The sequence below is a fragment of the Mytilus trossulus genome, chromosome 1 (genome assembly GCF_036588685.1).
Source record: "Mytilus trossulus isolate FHL-02 chromosome 1, PNRI_Mtr1.1.1.hap1, whole genome shotgun sequence".
NCBI lineage: Eukaryota > Metazoa > Mollusca > Bivalvia > Mytilida > Mytilidae > Mytilus > Mytilus trossulus.
The window spans coordinates 60,109,123-60,128,272 of record NC_086373.1 but is presented as its reverse complement, the minus strand read 5'-3'; the positions used below and the strand labels follow the sequence as shown (position 1 = coordinate 60,128,272).

General features: G+C 34.9%; 1 protein-coding gene across 2 annotated transcripts in view; it reads right to left on the bottom strand.

Moving 5' to 3' along the window:
- Positions 1 to 19,150, bottom strand: part of LOC134680750 (receptor-type tyrosine-protein phosphatase mu-like) — a 60,195-nt gene that overhangs the window by 34,605 nt on the left and 6,440 nt on the right. For both annotated transcript variants that reach the window (XM_063539966.1, XM_063539974.1), the window contains exons 2-6: positions 12,602 to 12,674; positions 7,932 to 8,147; positions 1,926 to 2,126; positions 1,239 to 1,436; positions 523 to 705 (exon numbers count right to left, since the gene is read on the bottom strand). In XM_063539966.1, coding sequence (XP_063396036.1) covers positions 523 to 705; positions 1,239 to 1,436; positions 1,926 to 2,126; positions 7,932 to 8,147; positions 12,602 to 12,674 — 871 coding nt within the window. The remainder of the gene's footprint in view (positions 1 to 522; positions 706 to 1,238; positions 1,437 to 1,925; positions 2,127 to 7,931; positions 8,148 to 12,601; positions 12,675 to 19,150) is intronic.

Below are 19,150 nucleotides of genomic sequence, written 5' to 3'. Positions count from 1 at the left end.
AGAGGCATAAAACTGGCAAAGATAGTGCAAACCCACAGCCATATAACTACTGATCATTATTATTATTGAAATACGCATAGGAAACAGCTACTTCCGGTTTTGGGTCCATTCGAAGTCAAAAATCGGCAATAATCGTGAAATTCGGTATTTTGGGTCCAAATGACCTTCTGTAGACCGATGAATCAAGATCAGATTCACTCCGACCTAACAACTGTTGGGGTCTATTTGTTCACTAGGGTCCACTCTACACGCAGGCTACAGCTGGATACCTTAACCAGCAACCCTGGGTCTTCTGGGTCATGAGAAGGGGTGAAAAATCGGCAAAATTGACGTTTTTGTCACCTGTTGACCCACTTTGGGGCAAATTCCCGTTTTGCAAATAAACGAAAATTAGACATTTTCTAAAAACAATTCCGCATGGTAAGGGTTAAGATAAAAATGCAAGCTGTATGTGTACATTTGAGTTATGTTATATGCTACAAGAAAACAATTGACATTACATATTAGTTGTGACCTGCTCACCTCCTCCAAAAACAATATGCACTGTAGTTATAGCACTTAAAAATCCAAATTCAACCTGCCAATAGGAACTGGTTGCAGTAGCAGAAAAACTAACACAAGTTGATACGAGTCCATCGACTAAAAGGCCTGCATAAGTTTGTCCAACAGGAATAATTTTCGCTGTTTGATTGTAAGCCAAATTATCTGTGAATTAAGAAAAATCATATTTTGGTATTACAAACAATCAGATAACAGCGTAATCATCGGGGTTCCGAGTACCATCGCGGTTTAGCGTTCTACATATTATATAATATGTTTTGGGTAACCAGTACAGTGGCAAAACATCTAGCTCTTCATTTTTGGTCTGAATTCCAAAGGAAATTAATTATATAATTGCTTATATTGTTAAAATTTATTTTTAAAACGCTCAACATTTTACACATACAAGTATGTACACCTACATTAAAAGAAAATGTAAGTTTGATATAATTTTATTGAATGTATAAATTTTATTTAAGGTTTTCAATATTTACAAATGATGTAACGGTTGCTAATTTCAATTGTTTTTTTTTTTTATTTTCCTCGAATCAACCTTTCAAGAGATTTTCTACGATTAAAAGATAGTGTCGTGTAAAGGCAATACATTGTGCACTATTGCTCATCTGTAAATATATGTATATCAAAACCGTATCAAATAAACAGCTAAAACAGAGCTACTTGAGTGTTACTTTACCTACATTTATTGCAGTATTGTCCTGCTCTTCCAGGTACACATCCCCCATAGCAAACACCTGTATTGGCAAAACAATTCACCGCACAGTTATTAGGGTCACATCCCCAAACACAGCTTCCATTTGTAGGATAACAATGTTGGTTAATACAATTATGTGGACACGGTGCACTACAGTTTTCACCCCAAAAACCTTTCCAACATCCTACAATATAAATATACATAGGAAGATATGGTATGAGTTCCAATGAGACAACTCTCCATCCAAGTAAGAATTTTAAAAAGTAAACCATTTTAGGTCAAGGTAGGGCCTTCAACACGAAGCCTGGGCTCACATCGAACAGCAAGCTATAAAGGGCCTCACAAATTACTTGTGTGAAATCGTTCAAACGTGAAAAACAAATGCCTGCATGGAGTATCTATTCTCGTATTCAGTTTTAAAAAGTCTAACAAAAATATTGAACTCTAAGGTGTTGAAAATTTAGTTCAGATTTTTAAGAAAAAAACATTTCACATCACCTGCCTGTTATCATATCAAATTATTCTAGCGCAAATAAAACAAGGATGCACTTTTTAGTGCACCAGTCGTATTTCGACAATCAATTAATATGTAGTTAGTTGTTCGTTATATTTCAGATGCAACTCATTTTTGTAAGGCGAATGCAGTTTGCGCCTCTCTTTTGTAAATGCTTACCATTTATTTCTATGTAACATAATTCGACATACGTATTTCTGTTGAAGTAATATACATTCCTGGTAGGGCTTAAATCACAATCAATACTCTGATTCAGGTTAAGGTGAGCCTGGTTTCCCCAATCTCTGAAGCAGAGTTCAGTGTCGTCGTACACACTGCCATTTGCAAGGTACAACCGAAAACTGTTCATGCGCTTTGGCTCTGTAAAACACGAAAAAATGACATGAAATGCCTGTATCATGGTTGACTATTTACAAAAATTGAGTCTCACATTTGCTCTCATTAAACATATCAATCATTCCAAGACCATTTACATTGCAAGTGATATCATTGGTTTATGTATAATGCCTAAACCTAAAAAAAAAACAGGTTCTGCAGCTTTTTTTAAAATTAAATCTGATACAAAACGGCCGGTTCGTTATTCGATAATCGATATACAATGACCAACCACCTGCTAGTAGTCAGTTCGACATTCAAATTCAGTTGAAAATCATAAAAAAAATAAATATTTGATAATATATTAAAAACATGATTTTCATAGTTTAAAGGAGTGAAAAGATGCGTATGGAATCGTTTTGTGACCTCTTCAACTTGTCTTACACTCTGGTTGTCTTAGAATATATCAAACCCTTATAAAATTGAATGCTTATGTAGATACAAACGTGACCAAAGGGAATTTTGGTACACATTCTGTATTCTTTGTTAAAGGAGGGCCCAAAGTGCCAGTTGGGTATTCAAAATATATAGCGAAATACTACCTGATACCGCTTACATGACGGTGAGACCCTTTGTTCTTTCAATGTCCATAAAATTTCCAAATTCATACACTCTGTATATATAAATATTGTATCTAAAGAATTTCCTAAAATAATGCCATCTTCGATATCTACGGAGGGCATAAATTGTCATTTTTCAGCAAAAAAAAAGTCAAAATTCCAAGACAAAGGGCACAGAACAATGGTGAGAGCACCCTAAACTCTCAATCTGACTAATATTAAGCAGACAGTTTGATAATATGCAGATACAAACGTGATTATAAGGAATCTTGGTGCACTTTCTGTGTTTTTCGTTAACGGAGGGCCGAAAGTGCCAGTTGGATATTAAAAATCTATAGTGAAAACCTACCTGAGACAGCTTACATGACGGAAAGTCCCACTGTTCTTTCAATGTCAATAAAACTCGACAAAATTATAGACTATATATACTAGTATATAAAGGTTTGAAATGCCACTTTTCAGCCAAAAAATGTCAAAGTTTCAGCACAAAGGGCACAAGGTAATGAAAGACCAGAGGTCTCGCTGCCATTTAAGCGGTCTCCGGTACGTTCTACCTATCAATTTTGAATATCCAACTGGCACTTTGGGACCTCCGTTAACATTGAAGACAGGGAGTCTGCCCAAATTACTTTTAACTCTATACCATAGACCTTCTGAAAACAATTGAATTTTTGGTCTAGCTAGTTTATTCTGTTGCCTAGCAACCACTATAATGGCGGAGTTAAACTCATAAAATATGATTATTACACAGCTTTAATATATCTATATTTGAAATTGAACCTGTTTAGCATGTAGCGAACTTTACACTTGTGCACTATTTAAATATTACATAATTAATTGCACATTTTTACCAAATTCACTGTTGTTTCTCCCTAGCAACACATCTGTGCCCATGGCAACCGCAATTTGTTTTCTATTTTACAAGATTTAATTTTATATACATTGTAACAGAAAGGCAATTTAAGATGCAAATTGTAAAAAGAAACAAACTCCAAGGTAAATATTAAGGAGGAAAGCAATATTGAAACATCAACAAACAAAACAAAACACCGGGTATTGCTGATATATATACAGATTGTGCATCTGATGCTGGGTGGGGTCTCACTTCAACGACAAGAAGAATAATATAAAGATAAAGACAAGACACATTTAGCGCTAAGAAATCTTAATATTAATTATCTTAAATAAATAAAAAAAAGTCTGAGTCTGATGTCTGATTCAACTAACTTGCATGAAAACTTAAACCTGAAGCGAGACACAAGGACAATCGGACGAACATACTAACATATGCATGGACGAACAGACGCAAAGACAAGAAAACATAATGCCCACAAATGGGGCTTAACAACAAAACCGGGTCATATTTTGAAATTTACACTTTATTTTTACGCATGATCATAAAACTATTCAAAACATAACCCTTCAAAAAGGTAACAGACATGTAGTATGCTTACAGACTTCAGGCTCTTGTTTCTATGCATGGAGAGGTCAATTATCCATATATATAATTATTATACATTTGCGAAAGCAAATTTACAGTTCTTACATTGTTGGGTTGACGTTTAGACGAGTTGTATATACATAATGTACACAGCTGGTGATCCAATGGATAAATCTATTGTAAAGTTGTCACTGGCTCAGGCGTACTTATTTATATATATACATGTATATACGGATACATGGATAGTCTACCTTTAATATGCCGTTTCCGTTTTCTTACCATCAAATTTTATAGAACTTGTTCTCTATGCACATTACCCACAAGGATACATCCAATTGGAATATAGGTAGTTTCATTTTCAAAATAAATCTTGTGTTTAAATTATGGAAATTTAAGTAAAAAATCCCCCCCCCCATTTTTGTAACATAAATCATGGATCTGACCCTTATACCAGAGAGAGAAGATTGCCCCATTCAAACAACAGATTTTGAATTGATAATTAGCAAAAACATCAGAAATGTACAGATTTTGTGATATTGAAGGTCTATCTAAAATTTCATAATTAAAAAAAATGTCCTCAAAGTTGTTATTGACTCCCTTACACATGAAGTTCATTGCTTTCTGATTTTTTAAAGAAATCTTACTGGATAAACTTACAGAAATATAATTAGGAATACACTTAACATTCATTTATATACAAAAAAATAAGTTTCTATAGGCATAAGAACATGAAGAATGTATAAATTTAACTTTGTCAGGTGAAAAGGTCCAATTTGGACGGCAAATTTCATTTTTTTATTGCTCCGCTTGGCTATGAAAAATATAAAATGAACTTGTCAAAATGTTAAAATTTCTAATTGGTGCAAGCATGGTGCGGTGGTCAAAATTTAGAAAAACCATCAAATTTTCTGCATTTTTGCTTATTTTCACAATTATGACGTCATTTGCACCTACCATTGTGACGTCATTGAACCTTTTGTAGTTATATAAAAACATTTTTTTTAAATCATTGACTCATATTCTAATAATTCATGCAGAAAAATCTGCTCTGTTAGAATTTTTATCATCTTGTAAATCTGGGGCCATTTTAGGCCATTAAATCCCCTACTCCTTTATATCGACCTTTTGACTCGCTGTCTGAACTATATTAGGAAGATTGAAGGGTCAAAAGGGGGGGGGGTCTCGCCATTGCCCGTGCCCTTTGTCCTGAAACTTTGACAAATTTTAGCTCAAAACTGACAATCTAAGTCCTCCGTAGATATCGAAGATAACATTATTCTGGGAAATACTTCGAATTTTATGGACATTGAAAGACAAGCGAGGTCTCGCCGTCATTTAAGCGATCTCCGGTAGGTGTTTACTATCACTTTGGATATTAAATGGGCACGTTTGGCCCTCCGTAAACAAAGGAGACAGGAAATCTACCCAAATTTCTTTTAATCAATTATGTGTCGACATTTCAACTAAAAGAGGGACGAAAGATACCAAAGGGACAGCCAAACTTATAAATCCAATACAAACTGACAACGCCATGGCTAAAAATGAAAAAGACAAACAGACAAACAATAGTACGGATGACACAACACAGAAAAATAAAGAATAAACAACACGAACCCCTTCAAAAACCAGGGGCGATCTCAGTCTTCAAAATATTAGGAAGATTGAGGGACCATGTGTGTCTCACCATTACCCCGTGCCTTTTGTCCTGAAATTTTGACAACTTCTAGCTTAAAAGTGACCATCTAAAACCCTCCGTAGATATGTAAGATGACATTGTTCTGAAGAACCCTTTTGATATAACCTGTATATATTCTAAAATCTATAATTTTGTCGAAGGTTATGGACAAGGATAGTCTCACTGTCATATAAGCGGTCTCCGGTATATAGGTGTTTACTATAAATTTTATATATCCAACTGGCGCTGTGGGCCTTCCGTAAACATACAAGACAGGAATTCCATCCGCATTTTTTTTAGTCAAGTATGAATCGACCTATTAACTAACTGTCTGAAAAATATTAGGAAGATTGCGGGATCGGGGGGTCTCACCATTGCTCGTGCCCTTTGTCCTGAAATTTTGACAATTTTTAGCTGAAAAGTGACAATCTAAGCCCTCCGTAGATATCGAAGATGACTTTATTCTGGAAAATCCTTGTGATACAACCTTTATATATATAGGGAAATGTTTCTGTCGAATTTTCTAGACATTGAAAGACCAGGGGTCTCACTGTCATGTAAGCGGTCTCCGGTAGGTTTTCACTGTACATTTCATTTTTGAGGGTTCTCCATACATAATTTTTTTCTCTATTTTTAAATGTGATAATGATAAACACACATTGAGAATTGAAAATTACGCACTGATAATTCAAAAACTTCACTGAGTTTTTAAAAAGACATCCTGAGAATAAATAAACTGAAAAACACACACTGAGAATTTGAAATTACACACTGATATTTGTGCGCACTTTATATGCGCATAAATATCTAATTAGCATAGTAATTATTACGTAATCTGAATATATAACAAGCTTATATCAACTAGGGAACAGTACTAGATATTATTTCAAATTGGTTACAAATTATTTATAAAACTGGAGAAATTCAACGGAACAAGAAAACTACCAACTTACACTCATTACAAAAAAAAATCAAATGATGAAACATTTTATTAAAATTATAAGAAAACACTGGAACAATCTGCAAAAAGTCAAAGAATGCAGTATCAGAAATTTTAACTCAAGTGTCTTTCATAGCATATAAACATAACAAGCATATAAAAGATTAACTTGCAAAATCAGGGTAACAGTTGGAAGACTTTTAAAAAGGCATCCATGCTTAAATGGATTCAAATCTTTAAAAAAAATCCCGATACAATGGAAGTAATAATATCTTGACAACAAACTTATAAATAATGGTGATGTTAAGTCTCGATATTTATTACGAATGTTGGATAAGGAATCGCATTGCATAACAATGACAAGAGTTCTTGAGATCAAGATATTAATCTGTTGAATTATTCATCTCATGAATATTCATTAGTGATTTGCATACATTTTTGTAATTAACAATTCACAGTGTGTTTTTTTCAAAATCTAAATGACTTTTTGTGTAATTTTGAATTATCCATTTTTTTTTAAATCTCAGTGTATTATTTCAAAATCTTAGTGTGTAATTTCAAAATCTTTAGTGTGTAATTTCGTTTTCTCAGTGTGTTATTTCAGATTTCTAATTCTCAGTGTGTATTTTTTTATTCGAAAAAAGGGTTAAACATAGTTTTGACGAGAGCGGCTTGCCATAGTTGCAGTTACTTTTAATTACTTAAAGTTTCCCAGATAAGAACCAACAACGAAAAAGAGGGGAAAAAATAGCTATTGCTCCTTTATAATGATTATCTGATAGTATGATTTTCCCAATACAAAACAGAAATTATTTTGTAAAAATTAAAAGACGACTGACGACAACGAACTATCACGATGACGTTGGATGACGATAGACAACTACGACGACGGATGACAACATACAACATACCCTTCTTTTAGCTAGCTATTAAATCAGGTTTAATAAATCATTTCTACATATGAAAATGCCTGTACTAGAAATTGACAGTTTTTATCCATTCGTTGGATTTGTTATACATTTTTGATTTATTGTTTACTTTCCTTTTTGGAATTTTCCTCCGATGCCGGTGTTATTATTATTATCTTTTTGATAAAAAAAATATTTAAAAAGGATAACGTTTTGTTTAATATAATGGTTTGGTGCAACTTAAAGCTTGTTTATTTTAGACCTACCATCCTTTCGGTAATAACTCTTTACATTTGATATGTAGGCCAGTCTTGGAAGAAGTAGACCCCACCATGTCATCGATTGTACACCTGTAGATGAACACCCATCTTCCCAATTATTATTTGCAGGTCCTTCTATTGCTAAGTTTGCACCGTATGATACACCATTTGGGTCTGTATATGTTGTTTCTTGTTCTACTGTTCCGTGTAAAGCCAGATTTACTGTAAAAAGAGTTGTTGTGAATTAGTTATATTTTAAGTTTAGAACTTTATACTCTTTTATTTGCTTAACGTTTTGCCGCCATTTTTGACGTAACAACAGGCCCGCAACGTCGTCACTTGCCGACGTCTCTTTGTACAGTTTTCGACTCTAGTAAAGCATACGAAACGTTGAAGACGCTTTTGTGTTTACTCGCCTTTGATATCGATACGTTCAAAACAAGGGTTTTTGTTAATGTAATACAAGGTATATATCGTATGGCATTGCTATTTTGGTTCTTTATTACACTGAAGTGCTAATATTTGATATTTTACTGTACATTTACATGTGTTGCACATGCAATTGTAATCGTTCATCAAATAGCATACTGTCACATGTAAAGACCGAAATAGTATAGGAACTAGTACAAATGAATATAGTTATTGTGGTTGAACTCAAGATTGGTTTATATTTCAAGTCAGACATTAGAGACTATATCAGCTTGGTATAGTCGCTAATTTCTAACTTGAAATATAAACCCATCAAAATTTCGTAGAGGAAACTGTGTGTGGGCGTTGTAATATACCATGTTTCTGTATTGTTCATGACGTTGATGTAATCTACCTGAAGATAAAGGGGTTTATACTACTAAAATTAATACACAGTTTTGTTTTCTAAGATTTCTTAATCGTCCACCATTTATCTCTACAATTGTAAGAGATTGTAAATATTCAACGACCTAATTACAAAACCTTTTTTAAAACACCTTTCAAAGAGCTCAAAATATTTAGCCTAAGTATGACATTGTCTGTTAAGGGCGATTTGCATCCATCCTATTGTATGTTTACTCTATCTATGTCAATAGCGGTGTTCTTTATACTTCTCCCAGTAACCAGCTGTTTATCCAAACCACGTGTCCGAATCTTCAATATTTTCTCATTTACTAATGTTATCATTGAAACAGGGTTCACTTGTATGCTCACATTCTAGTATATACTACCTCGTACTGCTAGGCTTTTTTTAATGGTTATATTTGGTGAGAATATCGGATGAGGACGTGGCACTCTGTTCGGTTATATCATGAGGTGATAATTCATGGCAAATAGACTTAGGAGTTAAGCGTTGGTCTCCTGGTCCGATCCGTTGTTATTTAAAGACTTCGTTGTTTGATTTGATTCGCTCTTTATCCTGGTTAAGGTGATTGTTGCCTGAAATAACTGGGATTTCTGGCGTTTGTCCGTGGAGTATTTCTTGCTGGCTATCAATCGCGATTATATTGATATGGGGATCTGCAACTGTATATTTATCAGGTGATCCTCCATTGATCTAGTAATCTTCAACGATTATATTGATCAGAAGGCCCAAGGTTATATTGATCGGCCAATCCACGGTTGCGCTGATTAGTTGAAAGCATAACACCAGCTAGTTTTGTGATAATTTGAGTGAGGTTATGCACCTCATTTTTCCTTTATCTGTCGATGATACTACGCCATTAGCAAAGAAGATATCTGGTTGGATATTGAGTTTACCAATTGTTTAAACGCCTCTTTGATCGTTTCTGGGTTCCTCTTTATTACATGCCTTCTTTATCTTTACATCCTCGGAGGAATGCTTGGGTTCCAATCTGGTCTGAATGTATTTCTTCCTGAAGCGCTGCTTAGACGCTTTTCTTATGGTCTTTGAATCATCATCTGTGTTTACCTTGCGATAGTACTCCAAGGCAACATTAGACAGGCAACTAAGAGACTTCAAATCTATTTCCTGCTTTCCCATTGTCGTCTACTGGTAGTCCGTTCAAATTGGTAAATAAACGCCTTCCAAGTAAAAAGTATCACAAAAATACTGAACCAGAGTTTTCTTGCCATCGTGTATATTCTCTCTCCACATAGCAGTGTGTATAACAACTAATGCCACTCTCTTTCGGCTTTGTTTGCCCTTTCCTGAATCGGTCAGTGGAGTCAGATTGATGTTGTGGCTCCTAGAACTGATGATGTTGTAATAATTGGGGTACTAGTAATACATGTGGGAGGAGGAGGATTTGTCATTGACTCGACAGGAATGATTACCTGTTAGAAGCCACTGCAGTCAGCATTGGAGAAACTTGGAAGATCCACTTGCAGCCAATTGTTTCTGTAATGGTGTGTTGCTCTGAACCAAATATGATTGATTTGTAGTAGATTGTAAGTGTGCGTCAGAAGACACATAAGCCATTTGCTTGAATCCTTGATCAGTACTAGATGTTCTGTTCTTAAAAGGAGGTTGTTGTTAAATAACTTGAACTGACTAATCAGGACAATGGGCACTGACATAAGACTGCCAACTTCAGTTGAAGACACCAAATTTGCATTTAACAAATTTGGTACGGTTGATGGTTCGTGTGAACTAATTGGAGAAAGACCCAAGGCAGGGAGTTTATTATATACTTATGTTTTACTTTCGTTGTATTGGCTATGGTCAAATTTTGGCTTAGATGATGTGTTCATGGCAGGATTTTTAACTTCTTTATTCTCTTCTCCACTAATTCACGTACAACAGATGCCATTTTTGGAAAGTATCATGATGTTCAAATGCACTTTTACTAAATTATAATCCTGGTACCTTTGATAACTATTTAAAATGAATAATGTTTCTTGCCTCAGTTGCTGTTAGCTTGTTCATCCGTCTCACCACAGCATTGAATTTTCCATTGGTCTGATCGTCAATTCCGCCAAGCGCTTAACACTAGCATTGTGGTCTATCCTCTGTTCAGACTGCTGTTTTTGATATATTGCTCCCATAGGTTCATTATTAATATGCATTTCCTTTTTCAGTTCAGCTTGCATCTTTATGAGACTAACACATATTTTATCAATTCGCGCTTCGCTCTGTTTTATGTTGTGGTTAATCTCAGCTGTTCTTTAAGCATTTAATTTCCTATCTTCTAAATCACTTTGGTACAATTGTTGAATGATCATTTCTGAGTTGTCCTCTGTTAAAGTGTCTTCAGCTTATTAAATAATCTTGTCATTCTTGTCCTCAATTCCTGCCATTTCACTGATTTGTGTTTATACAATTCTCAAATCAGAATATGATATCTCAAATTGCCAAATATTGCAAACCAAGAAATGAGATAGGCAATGAATACTATCTTACGGCAAAGGCAGATAAATCTTAAATCAAAGATTTTATGTGTGACCTAATACAACAAATATTGCAGCTTTTAATGAAAGCTACCACTTTTTTGTATATGAAACGACAAAATAAAGCCAGTAAAAATTAAAAGGACATAACTGGAAAAGAGACTAAATGACACTATACTTTAATGAAATGATTAAATTCAGGTCAGTCCTCAATAATGTAAATTTGCATTTTTCAAGGCGGCCATTTTGAAAATAGCAGTTATTTTGAATTTCAAAAATACATTTTAGTAGATCAAAACAAAATATTGCTAAGTTCACCAAATCATTCAAATATGTTGAATTTTGTGCTTCCATCATGAAATCCACCGTGGTTTGTGCAATACTGGAAAATATTTTAGAATGTATGGCGGCCATATTGAATTTTGAGTGTGGGTCAATAGCTGATATTGCTCAGTACACCAAAATGTACCATCATGCAAAATTTGGTGCTTTCCTCATTGAGCAATTTATTTCACCGATCGGCCGGACTATAAGGAGCTGGTCGATCTTCCTAAAAATCAAACACAAAATTGTTGTCGACGACTAGGGTTATTTTTGTCGTCGGATTGTTTCTGTTTCTACCTCGTCGTATACTTTCAATGGAGCCAACATTTCCTCATTATTAGGGACAGAAACAGTGAAAATATGTTGGTAAAAGAAAACAAATCAACAATGTGTCCATAGTATACGGATGCCCCATCAGCACTTTCATTTTCTATTTTCAGTGGTCAGTGAAAATTTCGCATTGAAATTAGTAAGATCATATCATAAGAAACATGTGTACTAAGTTTCAAGTTAAGACAAATGTGACAAAAAATAATATTCTTAAAAAAGTGAAGGATTCGGTGAACCCTACCTTTGTGTAAAGTTGATTGTCAAAACACTTAGTCGTGTGTTTTCAGCGACCGTTGTCAAAACAATTGAAACTTGTTTAGATGTTATATATTAAAGTTTCAAATATTTATTCAAATTTTGAATCTTTAACCACAGACTGCAAAAAAAGCAAAACAAAACCAAACCCAATATTTTAATTAATTACTCATATATAGAAAAGTGGAAATAATCAAAGACTTACTAGTAAGATACGAATGCCTTGATTGTTAAAATTCTATAGTGTATTATGCTTTTTTTTTAAAGTATTACGGTAATTACACTAACCTTGCATAACATGTATAGTATAACCGACTTGTACATTGTTTCCTATAAACACAAACGATTCTTTTGATCAAACATAAGGAATTCAGAACCATATACATATTTTTTTCATAACGGACACATGTTTTAATTGTCAAAGATGGTAAATGAGTATATATACTTACTCTGCGCTGTAACTGACACAAGACAAGTCGCTATGGTAATTAAAACTATAGGTCGTTGCAGCTTGGAGATCATCTGAAAGTGAGATTTGTAATCGTATAAATTTCGAGATTGACAACATAGTCAATTGAAACAAAAAGTAATTACAGATATTTTGTCGGAAGCAATTATATAAACTTATATCCTTATTTTAGATTTAATACCACTAGAGGTACATTTATTTACTAGACTAGTAAATTGGACTTAAGATACCACCTATCATAATACCAACCATTCATAATACGTCACTACCGGTTGATGAAAAAGGGTCGAAAAAATGTTCCCTTGAACTTGACAGATGTATGAAATTAACCCTACATTCATTGCAATAGATAATTCCTGTCCCCATAATAAAATTGAGAATGGTAATGACGAGAGTATCAAGGAGGTAACAGCGATACCAAAGAGCAGAAAACAGATGAAGGCCACGATGGGTCTTCAACACAGCAAGAAATTGCACACCCGGAGGATGGCTAGATCTCACCTAAAAACAAAAATGTGAACTAGTTCATTAAAAATAGACTTTACACTAAATCAAAATCATATTAATGAACTAAGTATATGATAGTTGTTTTCCCTGATTCAAATTAATATTCCGCAAAGATTCGGGAATTTTTTGGTATCTTAAATTATTATAATCCAGATTAAGAAATGAAACGACAAGATAGGTCTTTAAGAAAATTTACATAATCATCCAACAAAACAGATGGATAGATGATGTACAAAAAATGTAACAGGCAAAATGTCATAGCTTCATTTTTTTTCTTTTTTTGACCATTGAAGATCAATCCAAACAAAGAAATACGCGTTAATTCTGATTCGAATACGAAAAAGCCTTAAAGATGAAGATCTTTTAAATCAGTAAATATATTAATTTTCGAAATGTAATTTTAAAGTATTATTCAACAATAGATATAGGAAGATGTGGTGTGAGTGCCAATGAGACAACTCTCCATCCAAATAACAATTTAAAAATTAAACCATTATAGGTTAAAGTACGGCCTTCAACACGGAGCCTTGGCTCACACCGAACAACAAGCTATAAAGGGCCCCAAAATTACTAGTGTAAAACCATTCAAACGGGAAAACCAACGGTCTAATCTATATAAACAAAACGAGAAACGAGAAACACGTATATATTACATAAACAAGCGACAACTACTGTACATCAGATTCCTGACTTAGGACAGGTGCACACATTTCACCGAATACACATGTATTTAGGAGGTAAACGAACGTTCAAAAATTAACTTATTGTCTGAAAAGATGTTTTATATTTATGGTGGAAGCCGGAGTACCGACTGGTTAGACCCTAGTAGTAGTCCTAGTCATTCAAAATTGAAGCCATACATACAATGCCCCAGTGAAGTTCAATGTCACAACTCCAGTGTTAAAAACTATATAATCAAGTGGGCGCCATCGATAGTCCTTTTCCAATATAAAGTCAATATTACGTTTTGGGACAAATATGGTCATGTAAATATCAGTTCTAATGATGAAGGTTTTGCAGACTTTAGAATCCTGTGTGACAAAAAGGCATTTTAGGCATAAGACAATATCTATAGTTTATCGTTTAATTGTAATCTATAATAAATTACCCGTTTTAACAATGCGTTAACGATAAATGCATATGAAATCATTCTTTTATCCTTGGTTGTTATGAGACGCGTTAATTGTTACTAGGGTGCTCTCTTCGAAGTCCGCGCTCTTGGTATATAAAGACACTGATTCATAGTGCGAGTTCGCTCATTTGTTATTTGGCCGTTGATGGTTAAACATCGGGAAGAAAATAGCAGCAGATAATAATGTTAGAATTGAGAAGTTTGTAAACCTAGTTGAGTTGAAAGCGTTGTGGTTTTGAAGCAAGCGGTTTTTGAAGTCTTTACGATTGTTGCAAGCTACCGGGTTGTTCAGATACTGTAATTTCCCTCGGGAATGGTCGCAGTCCCTCGAACAGGTGGTTTGTAATAGTCTGGTGACTTTGGTGCTTCGGAGACTAGGTATTACAGTTATTGCAAGCTACCGCGTTGTTCCGAAACTGTAATTTCCCTTGGGAATGGTCGCAGTCCCTCGAACAGATAGCTTGTAATAATCTGGTGACTTAGGTGCTCCGGAGACTAGGTGCTTCTAAACTAGTTGTCTCAGGAACTAGGTGCTTCAGAGACTAGTCATTTCAGGACTAGGTATTTTAGAGACTGGGTGTCTCAGAACTAGGTGTTTCAGGAACCTAGGATTTTTGAAGCTTGTTCTTAAGTTTAATATAATTGTTTGTCAAATCAGTTGGGACCTCGGAGTCGGTGAAAGGATCAAGGATAAATTGAGGTTATAGTTTTCAGACTACTTTTTAATATAAAGTTATTGGTGTGAATATTATCATTTCTTTGTTAAGTTTCAAAGTTTAAAAACTGGTCTTGTAGTTTTTAAGAAAAGCCTCTAAGTTGTAGTTAGGTTTTCGAGTTAATTAAAAGATTGATATTGGAGTATCTCAGATTCTGTGAAAACGGATACGAACATATAATTCATAAGCCAAACACGTTACAAAATTGGTTAGCAGCGGTGGGATCTGAGAAACTTCAGTATTATATGTAAATAATCACATTGTTTTATTGTCATTATTTCCTATTTTTCCTTTATTGCAAGAAGCAACACTCTGTTTTGTAAATACATTGATTGTCAAATTGTTTAATAAAATATATTTGAAAAATTGTTCAATTTATTCTTCAAAATATTTCCCGAACATACAGAGAAGATAAAATGTTGTATGACCCTTACAGTGTCGAAACAAGAAATTTGACCAGGGAGTTAGATAAATTAAACAAGGAAATAGAGTGCTTAAGAAATAAGAGTTTTGAAAATACCCCAAACTTTGCTCAGTCAACTCCTATTAGTCAAGCAACACGTCCAAGACAATCTGACTCTGGAATTGCTTCTGCTAGAATTCCAGACCCAGACTCTGGTACAGGCAGCAGCATACTCCAAAGTACTCACTTTGGGGTAGGGGCTAAGACAAAAGTTATGCCACGGCCTGCAATACGTAATACAGATAATCCAGATTATGTTCTTGAGACAAATTTTGACACTAAAAGGTTAAAGAAAAATTTGCCCAAACCACAAGATAAATTAGGTGCATATAGGCCAGACAATAAACGCAAAAATATCATAAAGCCCGCTACGTTTGACGGCAAAGGATCATTGATAGATTACAAGTCTCATTTTGATGCATGTTCAAATTTAAATAGTTGGACAGATGTAGAGAAGGGTTTGTATTTGGCAGTCTCATTGAGAGGACAAGCCCAGGGGGTACTAGGAAATCTACCCACAGATAAAAGACAAGATTTTAAGGAACTTGTCAGGTCTCTTGAAGAGAGATTTTCGCCTGCCAATCAAACGGAATTGTACCGAACACAATTACGGGAGCGTCGTCAAAAGGCTTCAGAAAGCCTTCCTGAATTAGGTCAGGACATAAGACGCTTGGCGAACCTTTCATATCCAACAGCCCCAAATGACGTTAGGGAAACTCTCGCTAAAGAGCAATTTATAGACGGGCTCATGAGTGTGGACATGAGACTCAGAATTAAACAAGCTAGACCTACAGACCTGAATGACGCAGTTCGGCACGCTGTTGAACTAGAAGCTTTTAATAAGGCTGAAATAAAGCAAGAGGAAGGAAAGGGTTATTTAAGAGCTACAAATACAGATGTAGTCACCACTGACACTAGCGACAAAACAGTAGAGCTACTTAAAAACATGCAGACAGCTTTGTCTGAACTGCAGCAAGAAGTTAGAGCTTTAAAGCAGACTCGGGCACAATATCAGAATCACAAGAATCGAGGATGTTTCAATTGTGGAAAATATGGACACTTCAAGAAAGATTGTCACGATAGTAGTGTGGAAAGAGGACATTCAAACTCCCAAAACCTACCCGCATTTTCACGGGAAAAACAGAACGGTGCGATAGGAGTTAACAAATTAGCAAATGAGGCTGGTATGTTTATAGAAGCTAAAGTTAATGGTTGTAAAGCAAAGATTCTTATAGACACAGGGGCGACAGTATCTCTAATTTCAAAGAAATTATTTGACAGTATGCGTTTGCATGTCCTGTCACCAATGGACAGAGAGATATTGACTACCAACGGTTCTCGTTTAAATGTATTTGGAAAGACCATTATTGACATTGATATAAATGGATATGTTTATTCGAATATAGCTGTCGTAGCAGACCTCAACATAGATGGCATATTGGGAATAGATTTCCAAAGGAGCCACAGTTGTGTGATCGATATCACTAAAGGTAACATATGGGTAAACGGAAGAAAGACCCGTTTACATTTTGAAGGTCAAATTGGCTGCTACAGGGTATATGTGGCAACAACTGTAAAATTATCTCCTACGAATCGGGAACTGGTGTCTAGAAACAGTAGAAAATCTGTTCTACCAAAAACTGAAGTTGGTAATGTAAATACAAATAAATGTTTAGAGAAAAGCGGATTGACTTGCTACCAGTGTAGTAAAACGTTTAAAAAGTCGAGTTATCGCAGACGTCATATGAAAAGGCTTCACAGAAATGATGACACTAAAATCGTTGCGCTACCAAGGGAGCAAGACAAGTACTGTAACGACGAAGACGTGAACAAGAGTGAATGCTTATTAAACAGTGAAAAGACAAAGTTGTCAGTTCACAGAGAGTTGACGAAAATGATAGACGTTTCAGAAAGGGACAGGTCTGAAAACGAAGATGATAATAAAGTGCTTCACACAAAAGTTAAGACGTCTGAAAAAGTGTGTCTGAAAGGAATTAGCGAAAGCAAGACAACACATGAGAAAATTGTGACTCCAAGTCAGAAAGAGTGTTTGAAGTACAGAAAATATATAAAGTCTGTTAGAAGTATGTTAAATAGAAAGGAGGTCGCAGAAACAATTCGGAAAGAATTTCAATCTTTGTTTGAACTTTAATCAGTGATTGCAGATAGCAATGTTTTTTTATATAAAATATTATTGTCATTGTAACTATTGGGTTGTAAAAAATATATATATGTAGAGTCCGTCGGATGGGGACGTTAAAACCGAGGCCCCATGTACAGGGACATGTCACGCCCTGTGCATGTAAAAGACCCCTTCTGCAGATTTCGTTAAGAGTAGGCTCCTTGGGGCCGCTGCAGAGGCAAAATTTGTTGGGGACCTTTTAAACTTATTCTTTGTGTTGATGTTAGTCATGCGAGGACGCATGAAATCGGAGGCGTGGGTAATGTGACAAAAAGGCATTTTAGGCATAAGACAATATCTATAGTTTATCGTTTAATTGTAATCTATAATAAATTACCCGTTTTAACAATGCGTTAACGATAAATGCATATGAAATCATTCTTTTATCCTTGGTTGTTATGAGACGCGTTAATTGTTACTAGGGTGCTCTCTTCGAGGTCCGCGCTCTTGGTATATAAAGACACTGATTCATAGTGCGAGTTCGCTCATTTGTTATTTGGCCGTTGATGGTTAAACATCGGGAAGAAAATAGCAGCAGATAATAATGTTAGAATTGAGAAGTTTGTAAACCTAGTTGAGTTGAAAGCGTTGTGGTTTTGAAGCAAGCGGTTTTTGAAGTCTTTACGATTGTTGCAAGCTACCGGGTTGTTCAGATACTGTAATTTCCCTCGGGAATGGTCGCAGTCCCTCGAACAGGTGGTTTGTAATAGTCTGGTGACTTTGGTGCTTCGGAGACTAGGTATTACAGTTATTGCAAGCTACCGCGTTGTTCCGAAACTGTAATTTCCCTTGGGAATGGTCGCAGTCCCTCGAACAGATAGCTTGTAATAATCTGGTGACTTAGGTGCTCCGGAGACTAGGTGCTTCAAAACTAGTTGTCTCAGGAACTAGGTGCTTCAGAGACTAGTCATTTCAGGACTAGGTATTTTAGAGATTGGGTGTCTCAGAACTAGGTGTTTCAGGAACCTAGGATTTTTGAAGCTTGTTCTTAAGTTTAATATAATTGTTTGTCAAATCAGTTGGGACCTCGGAGTCGGTGAAAGGATCAAGGATAAATAGTTTTCAGACTACTTTTTAATATAAAGTTATTGGTGTGAATATTATCATTTCTTTGTTAAGTTTCAAAGTTTAAAAACTGGTCTTGTAGTTTTTAAGAAAAGCCTCTAAGTTGTAGTTAGGTTTTCGAGTTAATTAAAAGATTGATATTGGAGTATCTCAGATTCTGTGAAAACGGATACGAACATATAATTCATAAGCCAAACACGTTACACCTGTAGTTAAAATTTATTACTTTTTGTCTAAATGATCGAGATACTCATTTACAAAATAGCTGTAACTGTCCTGTTGTTTTGTCTGTAAATTTATTTCCAATCTTAAATGGAGCAATGACTTAGACACAGTTAATAAAAATAATACATAAATCAATGTTATTATACACATTATGCTTCTTGCGTAACCATCAACACAGAAATTATCAATTATCTTCATTTTTCCTTTTTACACATATATATATGCATGTATATATTTAA